The 23,506-nt window shown below is 39.3% G+C and overlaps 1 protein-coding gene across 1 annotated transcript in view; it reads left to right on the top strand.

Annotated features, from left to right (window-relative positions):
• Positions 1 to 18,874: 18,874 nt before the first annotated feature.
• Peak1 (pseudopodium enriched atypical kinase 1) overlaps positions 18,875 to 23,506 on the top strand; it is a 48,708-nt gene continuing 44,076 nt past the window's right edge. Inside the window, exon 1 of the mRNA XM_051197520.1 lies at positions 18,875 to 22,105. Within this exon, the coding sequence (XP_051053477.1) occupies positions 18,990 to 22,105 (3,116 nt within the window). The 5' untranslated portion in view covers positions 18,875 to 18,989. The remainder of the gene's footprint in view (positions 22,106 to 23,506) is intronic.

Below are 23,506 nucleotides of genomic sequence, written 5' to 3'. Positions count from 1 at the left end.
TTGCACTAAACAACATAGCACTTCCATATGCTTTCTTACTCTCTTCTTACTTCTTCAGAGCCTTTGCCCATTTTTAAATTGGATTGTTTGTTTTTTATTGTTGAAAAGTAAGAGTTCTTTATGAACTTTGGAATATAGCCCTTTTTCATGTGTCTTTTGCAAACATTTCCTACCAATATGTGGCTAATGTTTTAGTTCTCTTCATGATATCTTTGTCTGAGAAGTAGTTTTTAGTTTACTAAGGCCAGTTTGTCAGGTCTTTCTTTCATGGCCCATGCTTTTTGTGTCATATTGAAGTCATCCTTAAACCCAGGATAACTCCTGTTATTGTCTAGATGTTCGAATAGTTTTGCTTTTACATTCAACTCTGTTATTCCTTTAGGGTTAATCTTTGTGAAGGTTATAAAGTCTGTGTCAAGAATTTTTTTTTTTTTTTTTTTTTTTTTAAAGCCGGGCGTTGGTGGCGCACGCCTTTAGTCCCAGCACTCGAGAGGCAGAGGCAGAGGCAGGTGGATCTTTGTGAGTTCGAGGCCAGTCTGGTCTACAGATTTAGTTCCAGGACAGGCTCCAAAGCAATACAGAGAAACCCTGACTCAAAAAAAAAAAAAATTTTTTTTTTGACACAAGATTGTACAATCATTCCAGCACCATTTATTGAAGAATATTTGTAAGGTGTATGGTTTTTCTGCCTGCCGCTGCCTGGTCTTGTCCTGCTGCCGTGCCAGCCCCAATTAACACACAGAGACTCTGTATTTGATACAATGCTGTTGGCCCGGTTACTTGTTTCTTATCGGCTAGCTCTGCCTTTAATTATTAACCCATTTCTGCTGATCTATGTATTTCTCTTACCGAGGAGCTGGCAGCATACTGCTTTCTCCAGACTCTCCATCTTGACTCCTCCTTCCTACTTCCTATTTCCTCCTTGTCTCCTAGTCCCTCCTATCTTCCTTTCCTATTGGCCAACAGTGCTTTATTATTAACCAGTATGAGAAACATACAGAATGACATCTCCCATCAAATATTCTTTCTCCAATATATGGCCTTTGCTTCTTAGTGAATACGGTGGCTATATTTGTATGGATCTATTTCTGGACCCTGTGTTTCTCTATTGATCTGTTTGCTCTATTGCCACTGCTACATTCTCTTGAGTGCAGTACCCTTAAAGCAAATTTTGTGTTGTTGTTTAAGTTTTAGGTAAGTTTAGTTTTTTTGTTTGCTTGCTTGCTTTGGTTTGGTTTGGTTTTTCAAGACAGGGTTTCTCTGTGTAGCCTTAGAGCCTGTCCTGGAGCTCACTTTGTAGACCAGGCTAGCCTCAAACTTACAGAGATTCACCTGCCTCTGCCTCTCGAGTGCATGTGAGTTTGTGTGTGAGTTGCCTGCATGTGCATCTTTGTACCACATGCACACCTGGTGCCTGTGGAAGGCAGAAGAGTGCAGCATATCCCTGAGAACTGCAGTTACACACAGCTGTGAACTGCCATATTGGTGCTAGGAAGCAAACCTCGGTCCTCTACAAGAACAAGAAGTGTTCTTAAATACTGTGTCATTTCTTCGTCTGATAATGTCAGTCTTGTAACTTGGTTCCCCAAAACTGTGTTCATTCTTGATCTAGTGCCAGAGAATATGCTATGTAGTATAATAAAACTTCGTTGAATTGTGCTTTTACCACATATCTAGGGATTGGTAGAAACAAGTTTGTTTTTTCCCAATGCTATAAATAAGTCCCAGGGTGAAGCTCATTTCTGGCAAGCAGTCACTCTCCCACTGAACTGTATATGCTTGGCCCCAAGAAAGGTGATTTTTAAAATGTTTTATAGCTACTGTTTCCCAGACTTTTATCAACTCCATATGTTATGTATTCTAAAATCTGCTACTCAAAGTGTGTATAGTCTGTTAACCCCAGACCTACTGGATCAGAATCCACATTTTACAAGATACTCAGGTATTTAGACTTATTAAAGTTGAAAAAGCCCTCTACTAAAAAAAACATCAAGTTTCATTTGTGAATCTGGCATAGTATCTTTACTTTTTACAATTTGAAATTCACCTCGTAATTTAAAAACTATATTCAACAATCAAAAAGATTACTCTTCGTTTGTTTTGAGAATCTGCTTGCTTTAGAACAAAGAGCATGCTCAGTAACAGTTCAGAATACCAAGCCATCATTTCATACCACAAAGTTTTTCTGGTAGGGTTCAATGTATTTCATGTCATTTTCATGGTATTGACATGGTTTCATTCCTTGTTTCTTTTTGTACTTTTCCCTTTTTGCCAAATTTAGGGGATTATTATAAGTAGAACAATACAAGTTGCCTCTGGTGTGACACATTTTACACATGCTATTTTTGTATAAGGCATGTTATTTAGCATGACATGGGCCTGGGTTCTTATATTAGCTCCCATTTCCTGGTTTTATACCCTTGGGTCTCATTTTTCTCATCTATAAATTAGAAAAATGATACAGGATTGTTAAAAGGATAAGTGAGTTAACATAGTTTTCAGCATAGTAACTGTATTATCTCAGTGTTAATTTCTTTCCCCCCTTTCCCCAAAGTCCAATTAAAATCTCCCTATATAAGTACTAAGATATGGGTGCTCTGTTGTTAGCAACTATGTGCTTAGCAACTCTGTAGTTGCTAGCAAATGTATCTAGTTGAAGTATCAACTCAAGATTATTGTTACAAGTTTCAGGAAACAGATTTTCTCTCTCTCTCTCTCTCTCTGTCTGTCTGTCTCTGTCTCTCTCTGTCTCTCTTTCTCTCGCTCTCTCTTTCCTCTCTAGGAAAACAAAAGCTTAAAAATTCTTTTAGATGAGAACAAAAACAAGAGACACACAGCCAAACAATGCAGAGAGTGGGAGATCTTGTAACACTCAGTCCTGACTTGGATGTCTATCAAATCCCTCCACTCAGAGATCAGAGGACCCAGTGGGAGAAGAGGCAGAAAGAATGTAAGAATCAATGGGAATGGAGGACCAAGGAGTAAAGGCCTTCTAAACACAACAGGACTGATAAACAATTGACCAAGCTCATAGACTATTACAGCATCACAGAGCCTACATAGGTCTGCATCAGATAGTGTCCTGGCAGTGAGAGACATGGACTCAAACCCACATTCCTAACCCAGAAGCTATCTCCACTTGATGACCCCTAGCAAATGAAAAAATAATTCTCTCCAATGGGGTCTTTACCTGGGATACAAACCATTCTTAAGGGCAGGCCACATGACCAGCAAAAGGTGGCCAATACAAAACCAATTCAATGACATCTTTGGAGGTTCTTTGTCTCATTATGCTTTGTCAGGGCTTTTTTTTTTTTTTTTTTAACCTTACAGTTCCTTTGTACATATATTATGGCTTCCCATTCTTTTGTTTTTATGAGATTCCTATGTATATGAACATCTCTGTGTCTATATGTATTTCTTGTGTTTTTTCTTTGGCTTTTTCTTCTGTTTTTTATTTTATTATTTTTATCCTTTAGATGCTTATTGGTTTTCTAATGAGAGAATGGGTGTGGCTTTGGATGGGGGGGCTGGAAGTATCAGTATATTGAATGAAAAAAATCTATTTCCAATAAAAGAAAAATATAGGGATGGTAGAAAGGAAAAAGTATCAATTTATTTATGCTGCCTTTCAAAAATCTTTCAGTCTCCGTGTTACTTTAATTGCCATACCTTTCTCCCCTTCTCTAGTCTCCTTCTTGCCAAATAGTATCTCTTCTTGTTTCAAGTCTTTTCATTGTTGTGGAGATTCTTCTTATGAGAGATGTATTAATTACTTTGTGTTGCTGTGATAAAACACCATGACCAAGGCAAATGAAGGAAATGAGTTTATTTGGGCTTACAGTTCCCAGGGGTCAGAGTCTATGATGGTAGGGAAGTGTGACAGCAGCAGGTATGGCTAGAGCAGCAAGCATGATACAAAGAGGGGGGCAAACTGGAAGTGGCTTGAGGACTTAAAAGCTCAACGCCCTGTCCCAGCGAGATGCTTCTATTAGCAAGGCCATCCTAATCGTCCCCCCAATAGCACCAGTAACTGAGCACTGTGTTCAAACATCTGAGCCTCCTGGACACATTCTCATCCAAACCACTATCACTACAGGATAACATGAGATAGTTGTCCCTTGTGTCTGCCCCGCTCCTTTTCTTTTTGAACAGCATGATCTCTTGGTCCAAGAACACATTCTTAAAAGGTTTTATCACTGCCACACTTTAAGGTCTCTATAGTAACCCCAGGTTTTATTACATAAATTGATAAGCTTTATTTCTTAATTCTATCGCTTCTCTATTTCCAAATATCATCCCTCTATTTCTATTTCCAAACATCTATTTCCAAACATATCTGTCCTCTCTCTTTCTCTCTCTCTCTCCCTCCCTCCCTCCCTCCCTTCCTCCCCATGAAGAAATGATCAGTCCTATCTCTAAGTTGGAAGTACTGCAAGGAATGTATCATATTCTGAATATTGTCTTTTCACTCTTTTATCATCAAAGAAAAGTTAATTCAGTGTCCATTTTTATCTTAATATATTCATGGCCTCTTTCCAAGGAATTTCAGGCACCTTGGAAGTAGCCTGACATTTAGCCAAAGGCATGAATGACTAATTCAGAGTTGCATCTAAATGACAGAAGCAGGCGTTGGATCTCCAAGCACACTGTGTTAAATGTCACACTTAGTCCACACTGGTTCCCCATATGCATCTGATTCATCTGTTTTTTGTCAGAGTTGGTATTTATTTTTGACTTTTGTGTTGCTTCAAATCAGACAAAGCTTTATTATTAACGCAGTCTTCTGGTGAAATCTGGCTGTGCCCTCAGAGTGGGTAATGTGCTCAGCATGGCACTCTTCACATTAAACCAGTCACACCCTCTGTATTCAAGGGGCATCATGCTTGCTCTCTTCCTCTCTCCTCCTCCCTCTCCCTCCTCCTCCCTTCCTCCCTTTCTCTTCCCCTCCCTCCCTTCCTACCTTTGTAGATTTATGGAACATTAATCAATTGTACTTTTCACAGTTATATAATAGATTGTGTATCATTGGTTTGGAAGTTTTCTGGTCCACTTGCATTGTCGTAAGTCATTGCTTTCCCTTCACTGAGTCAGGGGTCTATTTCCCAGCAAGGTTCCTTTTTGTGTTTGAACTAAGATTTATAATTCGTTTTGATATCTTGCCTTACTGGGTTTTATCTCAAAATATGAGGGTTTTTTTTTTTCATAAATATGTTTTCATTTAATTTTGTGCATATGGGGATTTTTTTAATTTGGGAGTTGTTTGTTTGTTTTTTGCATGCATGTATGTTCATGCTTCACATGTATGCCTGGTGCCCACAGAGGTCAGTAGGAGTCAGATCTCCTGGGGCTGGAGTTACAGATGGTGTGAGCTAATGTATGGATACTAGGAATCAAGCTAGTATCATCTCAGTGAGCAGCCAGTGCTCTTAACTGCTGACCTCTCTCTCCAGCCACAGAACATGAGATTCTTACAGAAACCTGCTTATATGCTGAATACTACCCCAATATATATTTTCCATTTAAATTGCCTAATATGACCAAAACTTTTAAAGCAATAGGTCCATCAGAAATCATTTAAACTTAATAATGGAATTTTTAAAGATTACTCAGTCATTGCACAGAAACCTCATCATGAAAATGTTCGTGTCATTTTACTTTTAATTACATTCCAACTAATTAAATTATTCTTGAATGTTGTATAAACTCTACTTCTTGATTTTAAGCAAGAGCCCAAGGAAAATAGTAAAATAAAAATTGCCTTTGCCACTAGGGAGGTTTTTCTGCACTGTGACTGCAAATTTTGTTGTTTCTATTATTGGTTTGCCCTCTCCTAAGGATTCTTTGGGGTAATACTTTCATTTTAAGCAACAACCATTGCCATAAATCATAAACAAGTACCAGTATCTCAAAATTCTGTCTTCTAGGCTTATTTTAGAAGGCAGTGTATGTTGTCTCAACTTTGAAGGGACATTCCTAAATCATACATTTTATCATAATCCCTAAATTTCTCCAAAGGGATCATATTTAGACTAATTGAGTTAGCTTCCTCTTTGAGTTGATTTTTCAAGGAACAAATTTTTCTCTACCATTTCCTTATTTTCTGTGGGAGATGATTAAGGTTTGTCATTGATTGCTGTGTGCCAGACAATAAACTTGCCTCAAGGTACCTTCTCCGTGGTTGTTCCTTGCTGCCTCCTTATCTAACCTGCTGCTCAGTTTTAGTGCTTTTTAGAAGATCAGAAAACATCGTCTCCTGTAAATCTAGAGAGACTTGAGCCATTTTCTATTAGAATATGTTTGAAATGATAGTGACAGAAGATAATATAAAACAGAAGAATCATGAATTCATGGAACATAGAAAACACATGACTGCTGGGATTTCTTCCTCTTTGAAATAGAAATCCTACAAGTGTTTTAAGCCTTATACAGGTTATGCATTTCTTCCCAAAGCAAACAGTATTTGAGGATGATCCAAGCATGGCAAACTGTTATGTCGGGTTCCATTGTACTTTGTTACTCCTTTAGCTAGTGGTTCTCTAGATCCCACAACCTGGCAGACAAATTGAGGAGGAAGAGAGCTGAATCAAGAACACTATCTGTCTTTCACCCATTGTCTCATTAAAAACAACCTTGATGAGTTTGTAAGAGCTTTCTCTACAGCAGAGAAAGTGTAGACCTGGTATTTAGCTGGCTCTTACTTAAGAAGGTTAAGCAGATTATAGAGAAATAGCAGGGCTCATGGCTGCTTAACATGAAATATCAGGTGATCTAGAGGGAAACAAAAGTGTGATGGTATTGCTGCTGCAAATCATTGTGAAAGATACTTGCAAGCTTCACAGTAAGTCTGTACCTTCCATGCACACATATCCTCAGGATAGAGCACCAGCAACACATGTCTAATAGGTGCATTCATTTTAATATGCTCATTCATTGAATAGTTCTGATTAATTAGTACATGTCACCATCTGGTACTTAGTGAGACTATTCATTTTTTAAATGTTGAAATTGCAGGGAATGGTGCACACCAATTAAAATCCTTTTAACTGGATTGTGTTGGTATAAAGTATATGTGTAGGAGGACTTCATTGGAATTCAGCATGCATCTCAGGGTGCATGCATCAGCCTGAAGTCAATTAGAACAAAGAAAGTCAAGAGAGGGAATAATGAAGGAAGTGCTGTCCTTTTTGTAAATGTGTTGGCTCCCGTTCTAGGCTTTTGCTTGTTTTCCCTCTCACTTCTCTTGGTTGTCCACCTACATTTTTGTTTATTCTGAGATCCTCTATCTCTCACTCTCCATTATTATCTTCCTTTTTGTTGATAATGTCCCTCATATTCTCATCTCCTCTCTGTCCCATTCACATATTAAGACAGGAATATGGGTAATACTTTATGTCCCTTCCTCCTTCCCTCTGTCTGTGTCTGTCTGTCTGTCTGTCTGCCTGTCTGTCTCTCTCTCTCTTTCTCTCTCTCTCTCTTCCTCTCTGCCTTTGGAAAGATTGGGCATTAGTTAACAAAAAAATTGACTAACCTTTATGAGTTTGAAATCTTTAATATTAAAGCAGTTTAATTAGAATAATCACTTGGTACTGCTATGTCCTGATTTTTATGCAAAATACAATTTGGAGTGCTTTTTTCTCCTATTTTTTAAAGTCATCCTAATGAGTTTATTTTATAATCTAATAAATGTAAATAATAAAACCATTTGTATGAAAATGTTTCCAAAACATATTCCCACTTTGTTGTTTTGCTTCTTGTTAAACATAGTGTACCGAATATAATTTAACATTTTTTGCTGTCCTGCTATAGTGTCAACATCCAACACAAAGCTATTCTAGAATATGGGTATGCTATTAAGGGATATAGAGCTGTTTACCCTGCACTGAAAAATGCTTTTGACTTCTCAAGCTTGGTTTTTTTTTGGGGGGGGGGTTTGTTTTGTTTTGTTTTCTCCCCATCTACTGGTAGTCCCTTGTCACTGTGTGAATACATCTGTCTTCAATAAAACCAGATAGTAACACATCACTTATTTGTCTATTCAAGAAACTGAACAGTGCCATCACTGAGTGAGAATTGCCTCTTGCTTTCTAGTACCTAAAATTAATGAAGGAAGGAAGTATACAGATAGCCATGAATGGCATGTGATAGGGAGCTAGAGAAAAGAACACTTAATTCTAAGAGGAAGATGAGCGATTTCATGGGGGGAGTTCACTTGACTGGGTCTGTAGAGTTTTGAGCAGGTGTTACATGAGTGGGCCTGTAGGGGAGGATGATTAAAGAAGATGAAAAGATAGTATCAGGAACATTTGTTACATTTTATTCTGTGGAATTCAAGTGTATTGTATAAACAACTGAGACCTCCTTATGGTTTTATGGAGAAATAAGGTGCTAAAGAGCTATTTTAGAGAAATTAGGAAATAGCAGTATATCATCTCAGTAGTCTATTTAAAAAGCAAGTGTTGGACTCATGTGGCTTGCAAGAGGTGAGTCAAAAGGGAAGGATAAATTAGAGAAATAAGATTTGACCATTGGTTGGGTATTGTATGAGAGGGACTATTCAGAGTTGACTGAGCCTGAAAGCTTTCCAGTATTGTGAAACTGCCAAGGACTGTATATACTGTGGAGAAAAGCTAATTGGTTGTCTGTGGAGACAGATCTGTAGGAAACTAGAAGCTGGCATCCAATGCTTCAGAAGATAGAAGCAAGAAGTATAGACTCTGGGCCTATAGCACCCTTACATATTTGCAAATGAATAAAATCATCCCAAAAGATAACTAGAGTCCCTCTTCTTTCTTTTTTATTTCAGTGTTGGGAATAAAACCTAGAGCATCACACATACCAGGGTAGGTAATCGTTTTACCACTGAGCCATATCCCTAACCTTTTTATTTGTTTTGTATGTGTGTTGATGCATGAATATATAATATATATGAATGCACATGAAGGAAGGGTACACTCTTGTGGAGGTCAAAGGTTGACTTTGGGTGCCAGATGACTATTTCCATGTCAGAAGTACTTATTATTGTACATGAGAAATGTTTTTAATAGTCTCAGATTAATAAAAGAACTGACTCTTCCATTTTTGCTTTGTTTGTTTGAATAATTTCAAAATTGTACTTTAAGCCAAATTTGCATTTATATAATGTTTAGAATGGATTCTAAATTTTAGAAAAGATTTTGAAGTATTCATATTTCCAAACAGCCTGTTGATTATGTAACATTCACCTCTTTTTTTGTTTGTTTTGTTTTATTTTTCAAGACAGGGTTTCTTTGTGTAACCCTGGCTGTCCTGGCACTAGTTCTATTCCAGGCTGGCCTTGAACTCTCAGAGATCCACCTGCCTCTTCCTCCCAAATGCTGGCATTAAAGGCTTGTGCCACATTTGCTGCTTGGTCTGAGAATTGGAAGAAGAGTCAGAGGGGCAAGTAGCAAGGTTTTGTTTTTCTGAGTGGTAGGTTGTTGTATGTCTTCGTTTTCTGATTTATTTCATAATATAAAGAATTAAGTTCCTCTTTATTTAAAAGAATACCATAAAGCCTAGGTATTCTGAGTAGCTTGGATTAGCTTACATAGGTAATTAGTAATATCTTTGAGTCTTACTTATTTGTGCTTCTAAGTGTTTTTATAGTGCTAGATGATTAAAATAGTAATAGAAATGATACCAAGTGATCTGATTAACCATAAGGAGCTGTGAGCCTAGTACTTCTTGAAGGCTGGTAGGTATCCTGCCTTGCCTGTCACACTGCATTCTAAAAGGCATTGCTCTTTCATAGTTCAGTCATGTAGACCACAAGCATGTATCTTCAATAATAGTTTAGCTTTTCTTCTGTCAGATTGTCTCCTTGACAGTTAAATCCAGTACCTCCTCAAAGTCCAGGCTGGCTGTTTTTCTTGGGAACAGCCCAGCAAACCTATTGGCATGTGTCCATCCAGAGTGTTTAAATCCTTTGGTGACAGCTCCTGTTTTTCATGTTCCACCACTGACCCCATACTTCAGCTCCTCAGCCCCAGTTTTGTTTGTCTGCTTTAGAGTAACACTAACTAGAGGACTGTCACTATTAGTGTCAGTTTTATTGTCTCTCCATCCACTTCAACATCTTGTACATTTCATACCACTCTTACTGTACTCAAAGGTTAAGAGTCAAGTTTGCATGGGGGGAAAAAACATAAAGACAGGTGTTTTAATCATTGACCTGGTTTTAGGATATCTTTGATATCTCCGTTCAGAGCGTGGGTTCACTTTTGTTGTTTGTTTGGTGTTACTTTTCCTGTTATTCTCTGCACTCAAAGGAGTGTAACTGATGTTCACTTGTTTATTCACAGCTTCATTGTGCCTCTTGGGAAATCATCCAGGGGTTTGACCAAAAAGGACCTTAGTGTCATCTTCACTCCTTCTTCCCCAGTGCCCCATTGTTGATAAATCTTAACTACTTAGCCTCACAAATCAGGCCTCATTGGTCATACTGCCTCTCTCTGCATTAGTTCAGGCTTGTCTGGTCTAGCCTTGTTCTCTTAACACACATTGCTTGCTACCTGTTATGTTTCTTTCCCATTCCTACTCACCCACTTACAGCACAACAGTATTACATTCCACTGTTGCTCAGAAACTTTTGTCCTAATGTATTTGGATGGTATCTTTTGAAATTGATGCAGACCACAAGTCTGAAAATGGGTTGCTAAATTAGTTTTAATTTTTTTATTTGTTTTTTTTGGGGGGAGGGCAGTTGCAAATAATTTGGAATAAATTTATAAACGTATAAGGCAGTTGAAACTTTAAACCATCCAAGATCACTGAAGCCTAAGCAGTAAAGTTAACATTTCTGTAGAAGTAGCTTCCCCAATGCCCAGTTTTTAAGTCAAGATGCAGTATAGGTACACATAGAGGGGACTGGAAGAGATCATTGTCCTTCGTATATTCACTGGATATAGATTTAATAACAGGAAATAGCTAATGTTTACCAATCAGCCAAAGAGTTAAGCATTTTATGTTATTTTAATTCATTTTCATAAAAACTTTCAAAAAGTGACTTTCCTTTATAGATGCTCAACAAGTTAATAATGTATTCATCCTCCCTGCCTCTGCCCTTTACTAGTTCTGGGTGTCATTGGGCAAATCCCAGTTTCTTCATTCTAAAATCAGAACAAATAATATGCTTATCACAAGGTATTTAAGAATTATTATATATATTTGAAAATATATGTGTGGGCTTTGAAAATATATTTCTGGGCACAGTGACTCTGGTACTTACTCTAATTTATTCAGCTCTTACTTAGGTTCTATTTTTTTTTCTAAGCAGTCTATTGATATAAATAATAAAAGGATATAGCACAGTCCTGTCTTCTCAGAACTTACATATTTATAGTTAGTATGGTACAATATAATAATATTTAAGGGGTCATCACAGAGGTAACATCTGAGCAAGGTGGTGAAGCGTCATGGCAAATGGAACAGTGTTAGAGAGGCTTTCTAATCTGAGCAGAAGAGGCAGGTCATGAACACAATAAAATATGAAGCTCTTGGTTATTATTAGATAACATTTTAACTTCTCTGGTAAATGGCCCAAGAAAAGGTTTGACGAAAGTTTAGAGAACATTTTGGTACTTTAATATTAAAACTAGTTGCTATCAAGTTATAATGAGGGTAGTACTAATCATCGGCTGGTTTGTCAAAGGGTTAAACTTTGATGCTAAGCTGAGAACCATGCTTGTGCTGTAATGCATTTGCTATTCCTCCCTTCTTAGCTGGGGTGACTACCTTGTGGTAAGACCAGTACACTGTTGAGGTTAGAACAACTGGAGGTGGTGGGCTCCTTCTGTCATGTAATAGGGCTTTAAGATATGCAAATGAAGTGTGTTTTGCTTTGGTCTCTTCTTTGGATAGGAGAGCTTCGTGTTTTAAGAGTTTGCCTGTTCTTGTGGTGGTGGTTTTATTATCATCATCGCCATCATCATCACCATTGGGTCAAGTCTCAAGTTAAAAGGTCCCTCTCACAGAATTTCTATTTGTGTTCCACATTGAAGCTGTCTTTTATCTCCTGCAAACATCTTCCTGCAGCTTGGCTTTCACTTCCTCTCCCACCCTTTTAGTCATATACCAAAAATCTGGTGTCTAGTGTCTGATCAGCATTTTTCACTGTGGAAGAAAGCAAGGTTGGGAACGATGACATAGGATACTTGTCACATTTTCCTTTGCTTTTATATAAATATAAGTGGAACACATATTCCATTACATATCCTAATGAGAACCTTCCTTTATAAATTTTACCCTGGAATCCTGGAGACTGGCTACTGTGGGATGACATGTGACCTAGCTTCTCAAAGTATATCCTTAAAAGTCTGTGTACCACAGTGAGGATTCTTGTCTCTGCCACTAGTGGCCTTCAGGAGTTTCAGGGTTAAGGAAGGAGCTTAGCAGCCTCTTTTGCCATGCTCCTTTATTTTTAACAGATTTCCTTTAGTTACCTTTAAGGAGTCCAATGTTGTATGATGTTTAACAGACCACCTACACGGACCCTCTTTAAGGACAGGAATTGTGTCCTTCTTGAGGAGCTCTCACTCTTGATGCTAGCAGTTTAATCCAAGATTGAAATCCTGTGTGAATTTGGTTGTTTTGTGTCAAATCTACTTGAAACAGTTGGACAAGAAGCAAACTAATTATAGTCATCGTAGAGCAGCAGAGAAAGCATAAAGCAATAGGAGGTTCTTAAAAGGCCTTCTTGATTCAAAGTAAAATCAGCTACTCTTGAATAGCTTTATCTGTAGCTGGGAGGGATTTCATCCTGAAAGTTATTAAATAGAATCCTAGATCGTGGGATCCTGGCTAGCTTGTGGGGGCAGCTTCAGCCATTAATTCTCCCATCAACCATTTCATCTGGAGGATTTGCCTTAGGATTATAAGGAATTGTGTTTGGTTTGAGCCTGTGCGGGTCCTATGTGCCATCACAGTGTCTGAGAATTCAAATGTGTATCAGTCTTGTTGTGTCTGGACACCGTTTCCGTGGAGTCATCCTGGCACTGAGAAGTGCGCACAAGTCCCACCCCAACCAAGAAGCCATTTGTAGTTGATACCTGCTAGGAGTGGGGAAACCCATTTTCTCCAGTGGAGTGTTTTTTGGGTAGGGTAGCATAAAACAGATTCCATGGGGTTTGAGGGTTTTTTTTTTTTTTTTTTTTTTTTTTTGAGAGGGTACTTTTTGATTCATTTTGTTGGTTTTGTTTGATTTTCATTTTTGTTTTGTTTGATTTTTGGAAAGAGAGTGAGGAAGGGAAGAGGAGAGAACATAAAATTGTGTAGATTAAGGGGTGGGGTGGATTTGGAAGAAGAGAAACGTGGTCAAAATATATTGTTATGAAAAAAGTAAATTAGAAGACCATAAAGAATATATAAGCCAATGAACTTTTCTTACCAAACCCTGCATTTTGGTATTCTGTGTCAGACCTGTTCTAGGGAATAAAAAATAAAAAAATAAAAAAATAAAAAAACAGAGCACACCAGCATAGACCATTGTATTTCCTTGTGTACATGCTTCAGGAGACACTTTTTTTAATGTCGCAAACATAACTTTGGTGACTCAAATTTCCTGTTTGGCGAGTGGCATTGTTGAGCGGGGAAAAGCTGCTAGGTGTTATTGATTGCCCTTTAAATCACTCCACAAAGGCTTTAAAGCCAGAGGATTGTGCATTGGATAGACCTACATGTGGTGTAGCTTCTTGCTAAGAGTCTGCATTACATTAAAATAGTTTTGACAGCATTTTTTAACTGAGCATCTTTGTGTCCAAACGCTTTCAGTGTTTAAAATGAAGCCCTCAAAATCCAGGTTTGGTGGCTTAGACAGCAGCTCCATCTGGTGCTTACTGAAGGTGTCTGCTCAGTTCATCTCTTGGTTTTATGGCAGCATAAATACAGATGGACACAGAACTTTTAAAGGGACAGCAACTCCAAGGTGGATTTCTAGGGCACACATTGCTGGCATGAATTAATTGTGTTCTTGATGAACCTCATTTGGCAATTTTTTGATTTAACTAGCTTACATTCAGAGTGGGAGATTATTTTTCATATTTATTAATCTTGGGGGAAAAAGAAAACATATTGTACTACTTACAAAGAAAATATTTAGTTCCCTATCAAGAGTAGGTTAGCGTTTGTTAACAAGATATTAGGCAGGATATTTACTCTTTGGTGTATCTGACATGTTTAAAACAGAGAGAACTTGCTGACTCAGGAAATGCCTCAGGTTGCTAATAGAAATTAATTCTGAATAATAGGATTACACAAGGTTTCTGTTTTCATTCTGGGATTTTTGTTGTTGTTGTTGTTTGTTTGTTTGTTTGTTTGTTTTAGTTCTCCAGGAAGTCTGTACTAAACAGAAGGGAGTAAACTAACAACAACAAAGAAATAGCAATTTTAAACATGTTGTTAGGTCATTGAGATGACTCAGTGGTTAAATTTGCTTGCTGCTAATCCTGACAACTCGATCACCAGAACCCACAACAGGGTAGGGGACAGAACAGGACAGGACAGAACTGAATTCTGCAAGTTATCCTCTGACCTCCACAGGCATACACACACACCATATAAACAATTTTTATAAAGAAAATATGGATAGTGTGGCCTTCAGTCTCAGCTCTGGTCTCACTTGCTGAAAACTTAGGAGAGATGTTTTCTGATCTTCAGAACCCCTGGTTCATCAGACAAAAGGAATGAAAAGAGGACTTTGTCGGTTTTAACATGTAAAGATTTTAACTGTGCCCTTTCCTTCCTCTTCTGTCTTCCCCCAATATTACCATTCAAATAGTATCTGCTTTCTGTCTTAAAATCAAGAAATCCTTCCTGAATCTCCAACTCTTCCCACCCAAACTTTTCCCAAGAGCTATCCACTATTGTCTCTCACTTTGCTCTCCAACTCATGCAGTCTGGATTCCATCCTTACTACTACACCAGAATATACATAGTCTATGCTGGTAACTGACGAGTTTGTACTGTCAAGTCCAACGGACACATCAGTCCTCAATTTCCAGAGCCTTCCGGCAGCATATGAAGTCATCTTCTCTCTAGCTTCTGCCTCATCCCTCATTGTCACCTTGAATGTAACTTTTATTTGCCTTTTTCTGAGAGAAAGGGATAGTTATGTTCTTCTCCCTGGCTCACCACAAAGCCTTAGCCTGGAAAATGTATGTACTAGTAATCCCCAAGCAGATGAGACCCACAGAGTGCTGTCCTGTGTTCCAGTCTGGTAAAATCAACAGCCTGCTTTTTTGTATTCAGGCTCACCAAGTATGCACTGAACATCTTCACACAGTGTTACTGTCTTGGTAAACATCCCTACACATTGCTGGGATACATAAACCCCACCTCTGCATGTTTAGACTCTTCAGAATCCAGCCATTTTCGGGTACCTTTTTATGCCTTCCCTGATGTGATGCCACATCCTAGACCAGATTCTCATCAGCTCTTAGCATGCCTTTTAAACATCTTGTCTTTCATTCTTCCCGCCAATGTCCATTTTCTGTCCAGCCCAAACTGTTTTTTATAGCTCAGTTTATTGAAGTTTAACTTACATATAGTAAAATTCACCTTTTTTAGTGTTGAAGTTTTGTGAGTTTTGCCAAATGTGTACAGTTGTGTAGTTACCAACAAATAGCGTTTAAATTGTTCCCAGTTTTTGTCTGTAAATGTCTGTATACTTGTTTTAATGTACATTGTTTTCATTGTTTCTAGTAAATACCAGAGAATGAGAATTAGTAGGTATCAAGGCAAGTTTATGTTTAACTTTACAAGAAACTGCCAAACTGTTTTCCAAAATGCCTGAACTGTTCAAGTTCCCACAACCACTCCACTTGCTCATCCCCACCTCCCAGCACAAGCACATGCTCACTAATCATTCCACTAAGTTCGTAGTGGTATCTTATTGTGGTTTAAGTTTGTGTATCTATATGACAACTGATATGTACAATCATGTATCTATAAACTATATATTGCCTATATGTAGTTTTTACTACTTGGAGGCCTATCATCCAGCTCCCAAATAATTTATTCTTTTTGTGAATGCAAAGCCTTAGCTTGGCTTATTTCTAGCCAGCTTTTCTTAAATTATGTCATCTACCTTTTGCCTCTGGGCTTTTACCTTTCTTTATTCTATATGTCTTTATATTTCTTATCCCGTTGCTGGCTGGGTGGCAGGGTGCCTGGGGGCTGGGGGGCTGGGAGGCTGGGAGGCTGGAGGCTGGGAGGCTGGATGGCTGGGGGCTGGAGTCTAGGGGCTGGGAGGCTGGAGGCTGAGGGGCTGGAGGCTGGGAGGCTGGGGGCTGGGTGGTTGGGGGCTGGAGGCTGGAGGCTGAGGGGCTGGGGGGCTGAAGGCTGGGGGCTGGGGGGCTGGATGTCCTTGACATCCTCCTCCTTCACCTTCTACCTTTTCTCCTTTTATTTATTCTCTCTGCCTGGCAGCCCTGCCTACCCTTCCCGCTACCTACCTAGCTATTGGCTGTTCTACTCTTTATTAGACCATCAGGTGTTTTTGACACACAAAGTAACTCAGCTTCACAGAGTTAAACAAGTACACCATAAAACAATGTGACAGATCTTTGCATCATTAAACATATTCCACAGCATAAACAAATGTAACACATCTTCAGCTAATATGGCACAACACCTGTATATAAACATACATCTGTGGCAGTTTATCTACTAAAATCTATCTTTTGTTTTCACCGGCTTTGCACTCATACTCCCAAATCCTCTCTGTTTTGAAAGTTGTTTTTAATGTTAGATAAAATCCTGTTTCTCATACAAGAATGTGTGTACTGAACCCGGAGCATCGTGTGTGCTAGACAACCATTCTATCTTGAGGTACATCCCAACTCAAGTTTTTCATATATTTGGTATTAAATGCCTGCACTTTTGTCCAACCTAAGACTAGGATTACTGTAGTTTTATACTAAGTCTTGAAATCAGGAGGATTGATCCTTCTAACGACATACTTCATTGTCATTCCAAGTAGAAGCATAGGACTGTGGTGGTATTCTAGAAGGTCTACAGCACTGAGATGAGCCACACAGAACTTTAAAACCAATCCATTTAATCATGTTTGTTCCTTATCCCAGACCTAAAGAGGTGACTGAGATATAAACTATGACTTTAAAGGAGCATAAAAAGTGGTGTATAGACAATTAGAAATGAAAAGCCTATGGCTCCGAAGATGGCTTAACCAATAAAGTGATTGCTGACCAAGCATGAGGAACTGAATGCAGATCCCCAGTGTCTGTGTTAAAAAGAGAGGTGTGGTGGCATGTGTTTTAAGCCCAGTGCTATTGGGGACAGGGACACATATCCCAGAAGCTTGCTGACAAATCAGCCTAGCCAAAAAGGTAAGCTTCAGGTTCAGTTAGGGGCCCTATCTCAAATATAAGGTAGAGAACAACTGAGAAAGATACCCAAAATCATCCTCTGCCCTTTGCATGACATGTGCACACACTCACATAAATGCTTGCATATACCATATACACAAGGAAGGGAGGGAGGGAGGGAGGCCTTTTTTTTTTTTTTTAAACAAAAGGGACCTTCAACAATCCAAGAAGAAATGAATAGCCCAATTGGATAGTACTGTAAGAGCTGATTTTCAAGAAGGAGCAAGGATGCTAAGAGGCATAGATCCCATCTCACAGCTCAGAGGTTCTAACACTTTGTTCAAATTTCAGATTCTTGATTTGTTCCTAGAGATTGACTAGGTTAAAGGTTAGAGTGTTTCCCTTGTAGTTTTTATTCACCTGGCTGCCCCCCCCCAGTGTGCACAGTAAATTAGGAAGCAATGTATTAGGTTAAGACTGACCAAAAATAACTAGTTCCAAGCTAATTAGTAAGGAGGTGATATTTTACATCTGATGGTGTGGCATGAGCTCACCTGAGATTAAAATGCAAGTTTAATAGGTCTGGGATTGGACCTAAAGTAACTTCATTTCTAACAAGTTCCAGGTAGGTGAGATTGGTGTGCTTCTCTGAGAATCACACCTGAGGTAGCAAAAAGAAAACAGGGTGGATTAGAATGGGATGAGACCACAGCCTCACTGAATAACCTACTGCAGTAATCTAGACATCCTAACTGCTGCCAGTGCCTTTCAATGGCAAGAAAGGGGTCCAGTGAAATATAAAGAGATAAAATTGGACAAACTAACTTTGAGAGTAAGAGTCAGAGTTTGAAGTTAAGACAGAGTCATGTTTGGTATGAAACATAGCTGTCTAGGCAGATTGTGGTGCCTTTACCTAAAGTATAAAATAAAAGCAGTTTGGTTTGTGAAGGGGGACTGGTTAGAAGAGAGAGATACATTGTTTAGAGTTGAGAAATGGAGTAGGAAGATAGAGATTTTTTTTTAAATACATTGACTTTGAAGAGTCTATTAAAGTAGCTAACATTTTAAAGGTAGATGAAAGAAGAACCCACAGGGACTAAGAAATGTTAAGCAGAGATTGATTGACACAGAAAGAGCAGTATCAAAAGCAAATCCACGGGATTGAGAGTATAACTCGGTGGCACATTTGCCTATTGTGCTTGAGGCACCAGCTTCCCTCCCAGCACACCCCTGACTCCATACCACACACACTAAAGGAGGTCACAATATTATTTCCATATATGTATCAAGCCAAAAACTATATTTATATATATATATATATATATATATATATATATATATACATTATAGTTAGAAGACTAACTTTCTAAGATACTAGTCAACGAAAGGTTAGTTTTTTTCTCAATCTTTTGGAGAAAAGTTTAGATGTCAAGCTAGTTATTTTCCACATCATTCATAATGGTAGCTCTCGTAGTGCCTTTTGCATTGAGATTTTTTTCTTCTTCTTCCCCCCCACCCCCTCCACAGATTGAACATACTTAGAAAAGCTGCTATGACAACACAGGGAGGTGAAAACTAACAGATGCAAATGCAAGTCTTGCTATGCACTGAAGAAACAGCATTGTCTGTGAAGTTCTATTTTTAAAAATGTCTGCTTGTAACACCTTTACTGAACACGTTTGGAAACCTGGCGAATGCAAGAATTGCTTTAAACCTAAAAGCTTGCACCAGCTTCCTCCAGACTCTGAAAAGACACCCAACACCCATGGCAATGTGAAAACAAATGCCAATCATAGTAACAACCACCGTGTCAGGAACACTGGGAATTTCCGGCCCCCTGTGGCTAAAAAACCCACCATAGCTGTGAAGCCCACTATGATGGTGGCAGATGGACAAAGTGTATGTGGTGAGCTTAGCATCCAAGAACACTGTGAGAACAAACCTGTCATCCTGGGATGGAACCAAAACAAGACTTCTTTGAGCCAGAAACCACTTAACAACAATTCTGAAGATGCTCCTGAAGGTTTTGGCCATGCTCCTCAGCAGTGTGGCAATAATGACAGTGCAAAGAAGATACCCAGTAACAATAATGGGCTGACTGACGTGTTAAAGGAGATAGCGGGTCTGGATGCAACCCCTCACATGAGAGGAAATGAAACAAACTCCAGAGAAACATTCTTAGGAAGAATAAATGATTGCTACAAACGATCATTGGAAAGAAAGATCCCACCAAGCTGCATGATAGGGAGCATAAAGGATTCTCAGGGCAAGCATGTCATTCTGAGTGGGAGCACAGAGGTCATCAGTAATGAAGGGGGCAGGTTCTGCTACCCCGAGTTTTCAAGTGGTGAGGAGAGTGAGGAAGATGTACTTTTCAGAAACATGGAAGAGGAGCATGAGAGCTGGGATGAGAGTGACGAAGAACTGTTAGCCATGGAGATTCGCATGAGAGGGCAACCTCGCTTTGCTAACTTCAGGGCCAACACTCTGTCTCCTGTTCGATTCTTTGTGAGCAAAAAATGGAACACTATCCCCTTACGCAATAAGTCTCTGCAGAGAATCTGTGCTGTAGACTATGATGACAGCTATGATGAAATACTTAATGGTTATGAGGAAAATTCTGGGGTCTCCTATGGTCAAGGAAGCATTCAGAGCATGGTATCATCTCACTCCACATCGCCAGATTCCTCTTTCACAGAAGAGTCACGTTCTGAAACAGCCAGCAGTTTATCCCAGAAGATTTGTAATGGGGGGCTGTCACCTGGTAACCCAGGAGATTCCAAAGACATGACAGAAACTGAGTCTAATAACAAAAGTCCACCTGCTAATAATGAGGAGAAGGACTCACCACTGACTTCCAAAAGCTCAGCAAAAGTTCCAGAGACACACAAAGCAGTCCTCGCTCTCCGCTTAGAGGAGAAGGATGGCAAAATTGCAGTACAAACTGAGAAGCTGGAAAGCAAAGCCTCTACAGATATTGCTGGCCAAGCAGTCACCATCAGCCTCGTCCCAGTAGAAGAACAAACAAAGCCCTACCGAGTGGTAAATCTGGAACAGCCACTGTGTAAGCCATATACTGTTGTGGATGTATCAGCAGCCATGGCTAGTGAACACCTTGGACGCCCCAAGATAAAAGGTTCATCTTCTACTCCAAACTCTCCAGTAACATCACCTGCGTTGACACCAGGACAAATAAATGCCAATTTCAAAAAATCTAGTGCAATCCGATACCAGGAAGTGTGGACTTCCAGCACCAGTCCACGACAAAAGATCCCTAAAATAGAATTAAGTACTGGGGGAGCTGGACCAAATGTCCCTCCAAGGAAAAACTGCCATAAATCAGCACCCACTTCACCCACGACTACAAACGTTTCCTCCAAAACCATCCCTGTTAAGTCACCTAATTTGTCTGAAATAAAATTTAATAGTTACAACAATGCTGGGATGCCACCTTTCCCCATTATCATTCATGATGAGCCATCCTATGCTCGGAGTTCCAAAAATGCTATTAAAGTTCCCATTGTTATTAATCCAAATGCATATGACAATCTTGCCATCTACAAAAGTTTTCTGGGAACAAGTGGAGAACTCTCAGTGAAAGAAAAAACCACAAGTGTAATAAGCCATACTTATGAAGAAATAGAAAGTGACAGCAAAGTGTCTGATAACCCCACTAGCAAGCTCCCAGACTGTCCCCAAGCTAAAGGCTTTTCTAACAGCACAGAGCGTAAAAGAGGCTCAGTAGCTCAGAAGGTTCAGGAGTTTAACAATTGTCTGAACAGAGGTCAGTCTTCTCCACAAAGAAGCTATAGTTCCAGCCACAGCTCACCAGCAAAAATCCAGAGACCCAGTCAAGAGCCTGTGGCCAAAACAGAAGGTGTGCAGGGATCTCAGGTGGCAGGCAGTAGCGGCAGCACCAGGGAGAAAGCAAGTGCTGTGCTTTGTCAGATTGTGGCTTCTATCCAGCCTCCCCAGACTCCTCCAGAAGGACCTCAGTCTAGCCCTAAGGCTTGCAGTGTGGAAGAGCTCTATGCCATTCCTCCAGATGCAGATACTACAAAAAGTATACCGAAAAATACACCAGTCCGACCCAAATCTCTCTTTACATCTCAATCTAGTGGGGAAGCTGAAGCACATCAGACCACAGAAAGCCCCACCACCAAAATTCAGAAGGATCCATTCATGAAGACAGTCACTTCCCCTCCTTCCAAATTAGTGACCAGCGCCCAGAGTAATCCACCACCTCCCTTTCCCCCACCACGGTCTACTTCCTCCCCTTACCATGCAAGTAACCTTTTGCAGAGGCATTTTACCAATTGGACCAAGCCAACCAGCCCTACTAGATCAACAGAAGCTGAGTCAATTTTGCATTCTGAAGGCAGCAGGAGAGCAGCTGATGCAAAACCTAAACGTTGGATATCATTTAAAAGCTTCTTCCGCCGTCGGAAAGCAGATGAGGAAGAAGAGAAAGAGAAAGAGCGAGAGAAAGGGAAGCTGGTGGGCCTGGATGGAACCGTCATACACATGCTGCCTCCTCCTCCAGTCCAGCGCCATCACTGGTTCACAGAGGCAAAAGGAGAGTCCAATGAGAAGCCTGCTATTGTCTTCATGTACAGGTGTGACCCTGACCAAGGCCAGCTAAGTGTGGATCAAAGCAAGGCAGGGGCAGAGAAAGGAAGAACAGAGGATGTGTTAGTCCAGAACTCAGAAGAGAAGAAAAGTAGCCATTCTTCCCCATCTCAGATTCCTGACAAAGCTTCCAGGTATGTAAACTAAACCTGTGGAATGTAGGAAAATATTAACGTATTTTAAATATATTTTTAGGTGCTAAGTTTTCTTTTATATCTTTTAAGATTGCACAAAAGCGATTTCCGTTTGTAAGTAGTGCTGTGTGGTCATTATCCATCTTGATAACTACATTCCAAGATTAGAACATTATTAAAGTGATCTCACTACACTGAACAAGGTTTATGGCCCTGAATCTCTAACTAAAGTAGTGCATCACATTCTGGTAAATTCAGGGGGCTTCAACATAAAAAAACAAATCCATAGCACTATAATATCAATGTATAATATGTTCTGGATGCTGAGGTGGCATAAGCAAGAAGCAAAATGAAAGTTCCTTCCCTCCTGTGCATGAAATAAAACTACAAGCAACTCTTTATGGCTTTTAACCAAGTTGTTATCCTCAAGATGTATTACTTTATCTTAAGTGAATATTTAGTTTTTCATTGCTGTCTCTTTTCAATCCTCTTTTCAAATGTTGTAGAGAAAGTACAGAGCAGAGAGTAAGCAGTTTATAGGTTTTTTTTTTTTTTTTTCAACATATATAGCAGAAATGAGAAAAGCTGCTTTATTGATACTGAGGCCAAGAGGTACACTCCTCCCATCACCCAAGCAGGCTGTTGCGTTCTCTGGGCATTAGTTTTCTTTAATACCTCAGTAATTATTTTTTAATCACATGCTCTGTACATGGTACATCCCAAGTATTTTTCTCAAATCCTACTAAAATCCTATAAATTGACTGCATTCATCAGATGAGGAACTGAAAATTAGAGAAGAATTGGCCAGAATCATAAGAGCTAGAATTCACATCTTGATCTGTCTCACTTTAGAACTTTTCTTCTTCCTAAAATGCTATGTCATTAATGAACATGAAATCAAACAAAGAACTGGAGAAGTAACTCAGCAGTGAAGTGCTTGCATAGCATGTGTAAGGACCTGGCCTCAATCACACACACACATACACACAGAGTACAGAACTCTGCTCATGAACATCCACATGTGCATACACACATTATGTATGTATGTATACATGTATACAAATGTTTATGTGTAGGGACACTATTTCTTCTTTCTTGCTACTATTATAAACACAGTTAACTGTCAGTTAAACAAGTGCATTTATCCAATGTTTGTGACAAGTAGGGTTTCTTTTTCATCCTTATTCATTTTAGTCTTGAACACATGCCCCAGATACTTCATTCTTCTGAGTCATCTTGCTTTCCAACATACAGTTAACTTGCTCTATCCAGTTTGGCCTCCTCTCTAGAAAAGATAACAACCTCTGATTGATAGGACAGATTTTCTCACCAGTTTCCTGTAAAAATATATAAATGAAAATGAATACTCTGTGCCTACAATTTTCCTAGCAAAATGCCAGG

Source organism: Phodopus roborovskii, unplaced genomic scaffold (genome assembly GCF_943737965.1).
Source record: "Phodopus roborovskii unplaced genomic scaffold, PHOROB, whole genome shotgun sequence".
Classification (NCBI taxonomy): domain Eukaryota; kingdom Metazoa; phylum Chordata; class Mammalia; order Rodentia; family Cricetidae; genus Phodopus; species Phodopus roborovskii.
The sequence above is the reverse complement of the archived record's forward strand: the minus strand, read 5'-3'. Positions and strand labels throughout refer to the sequence as shown.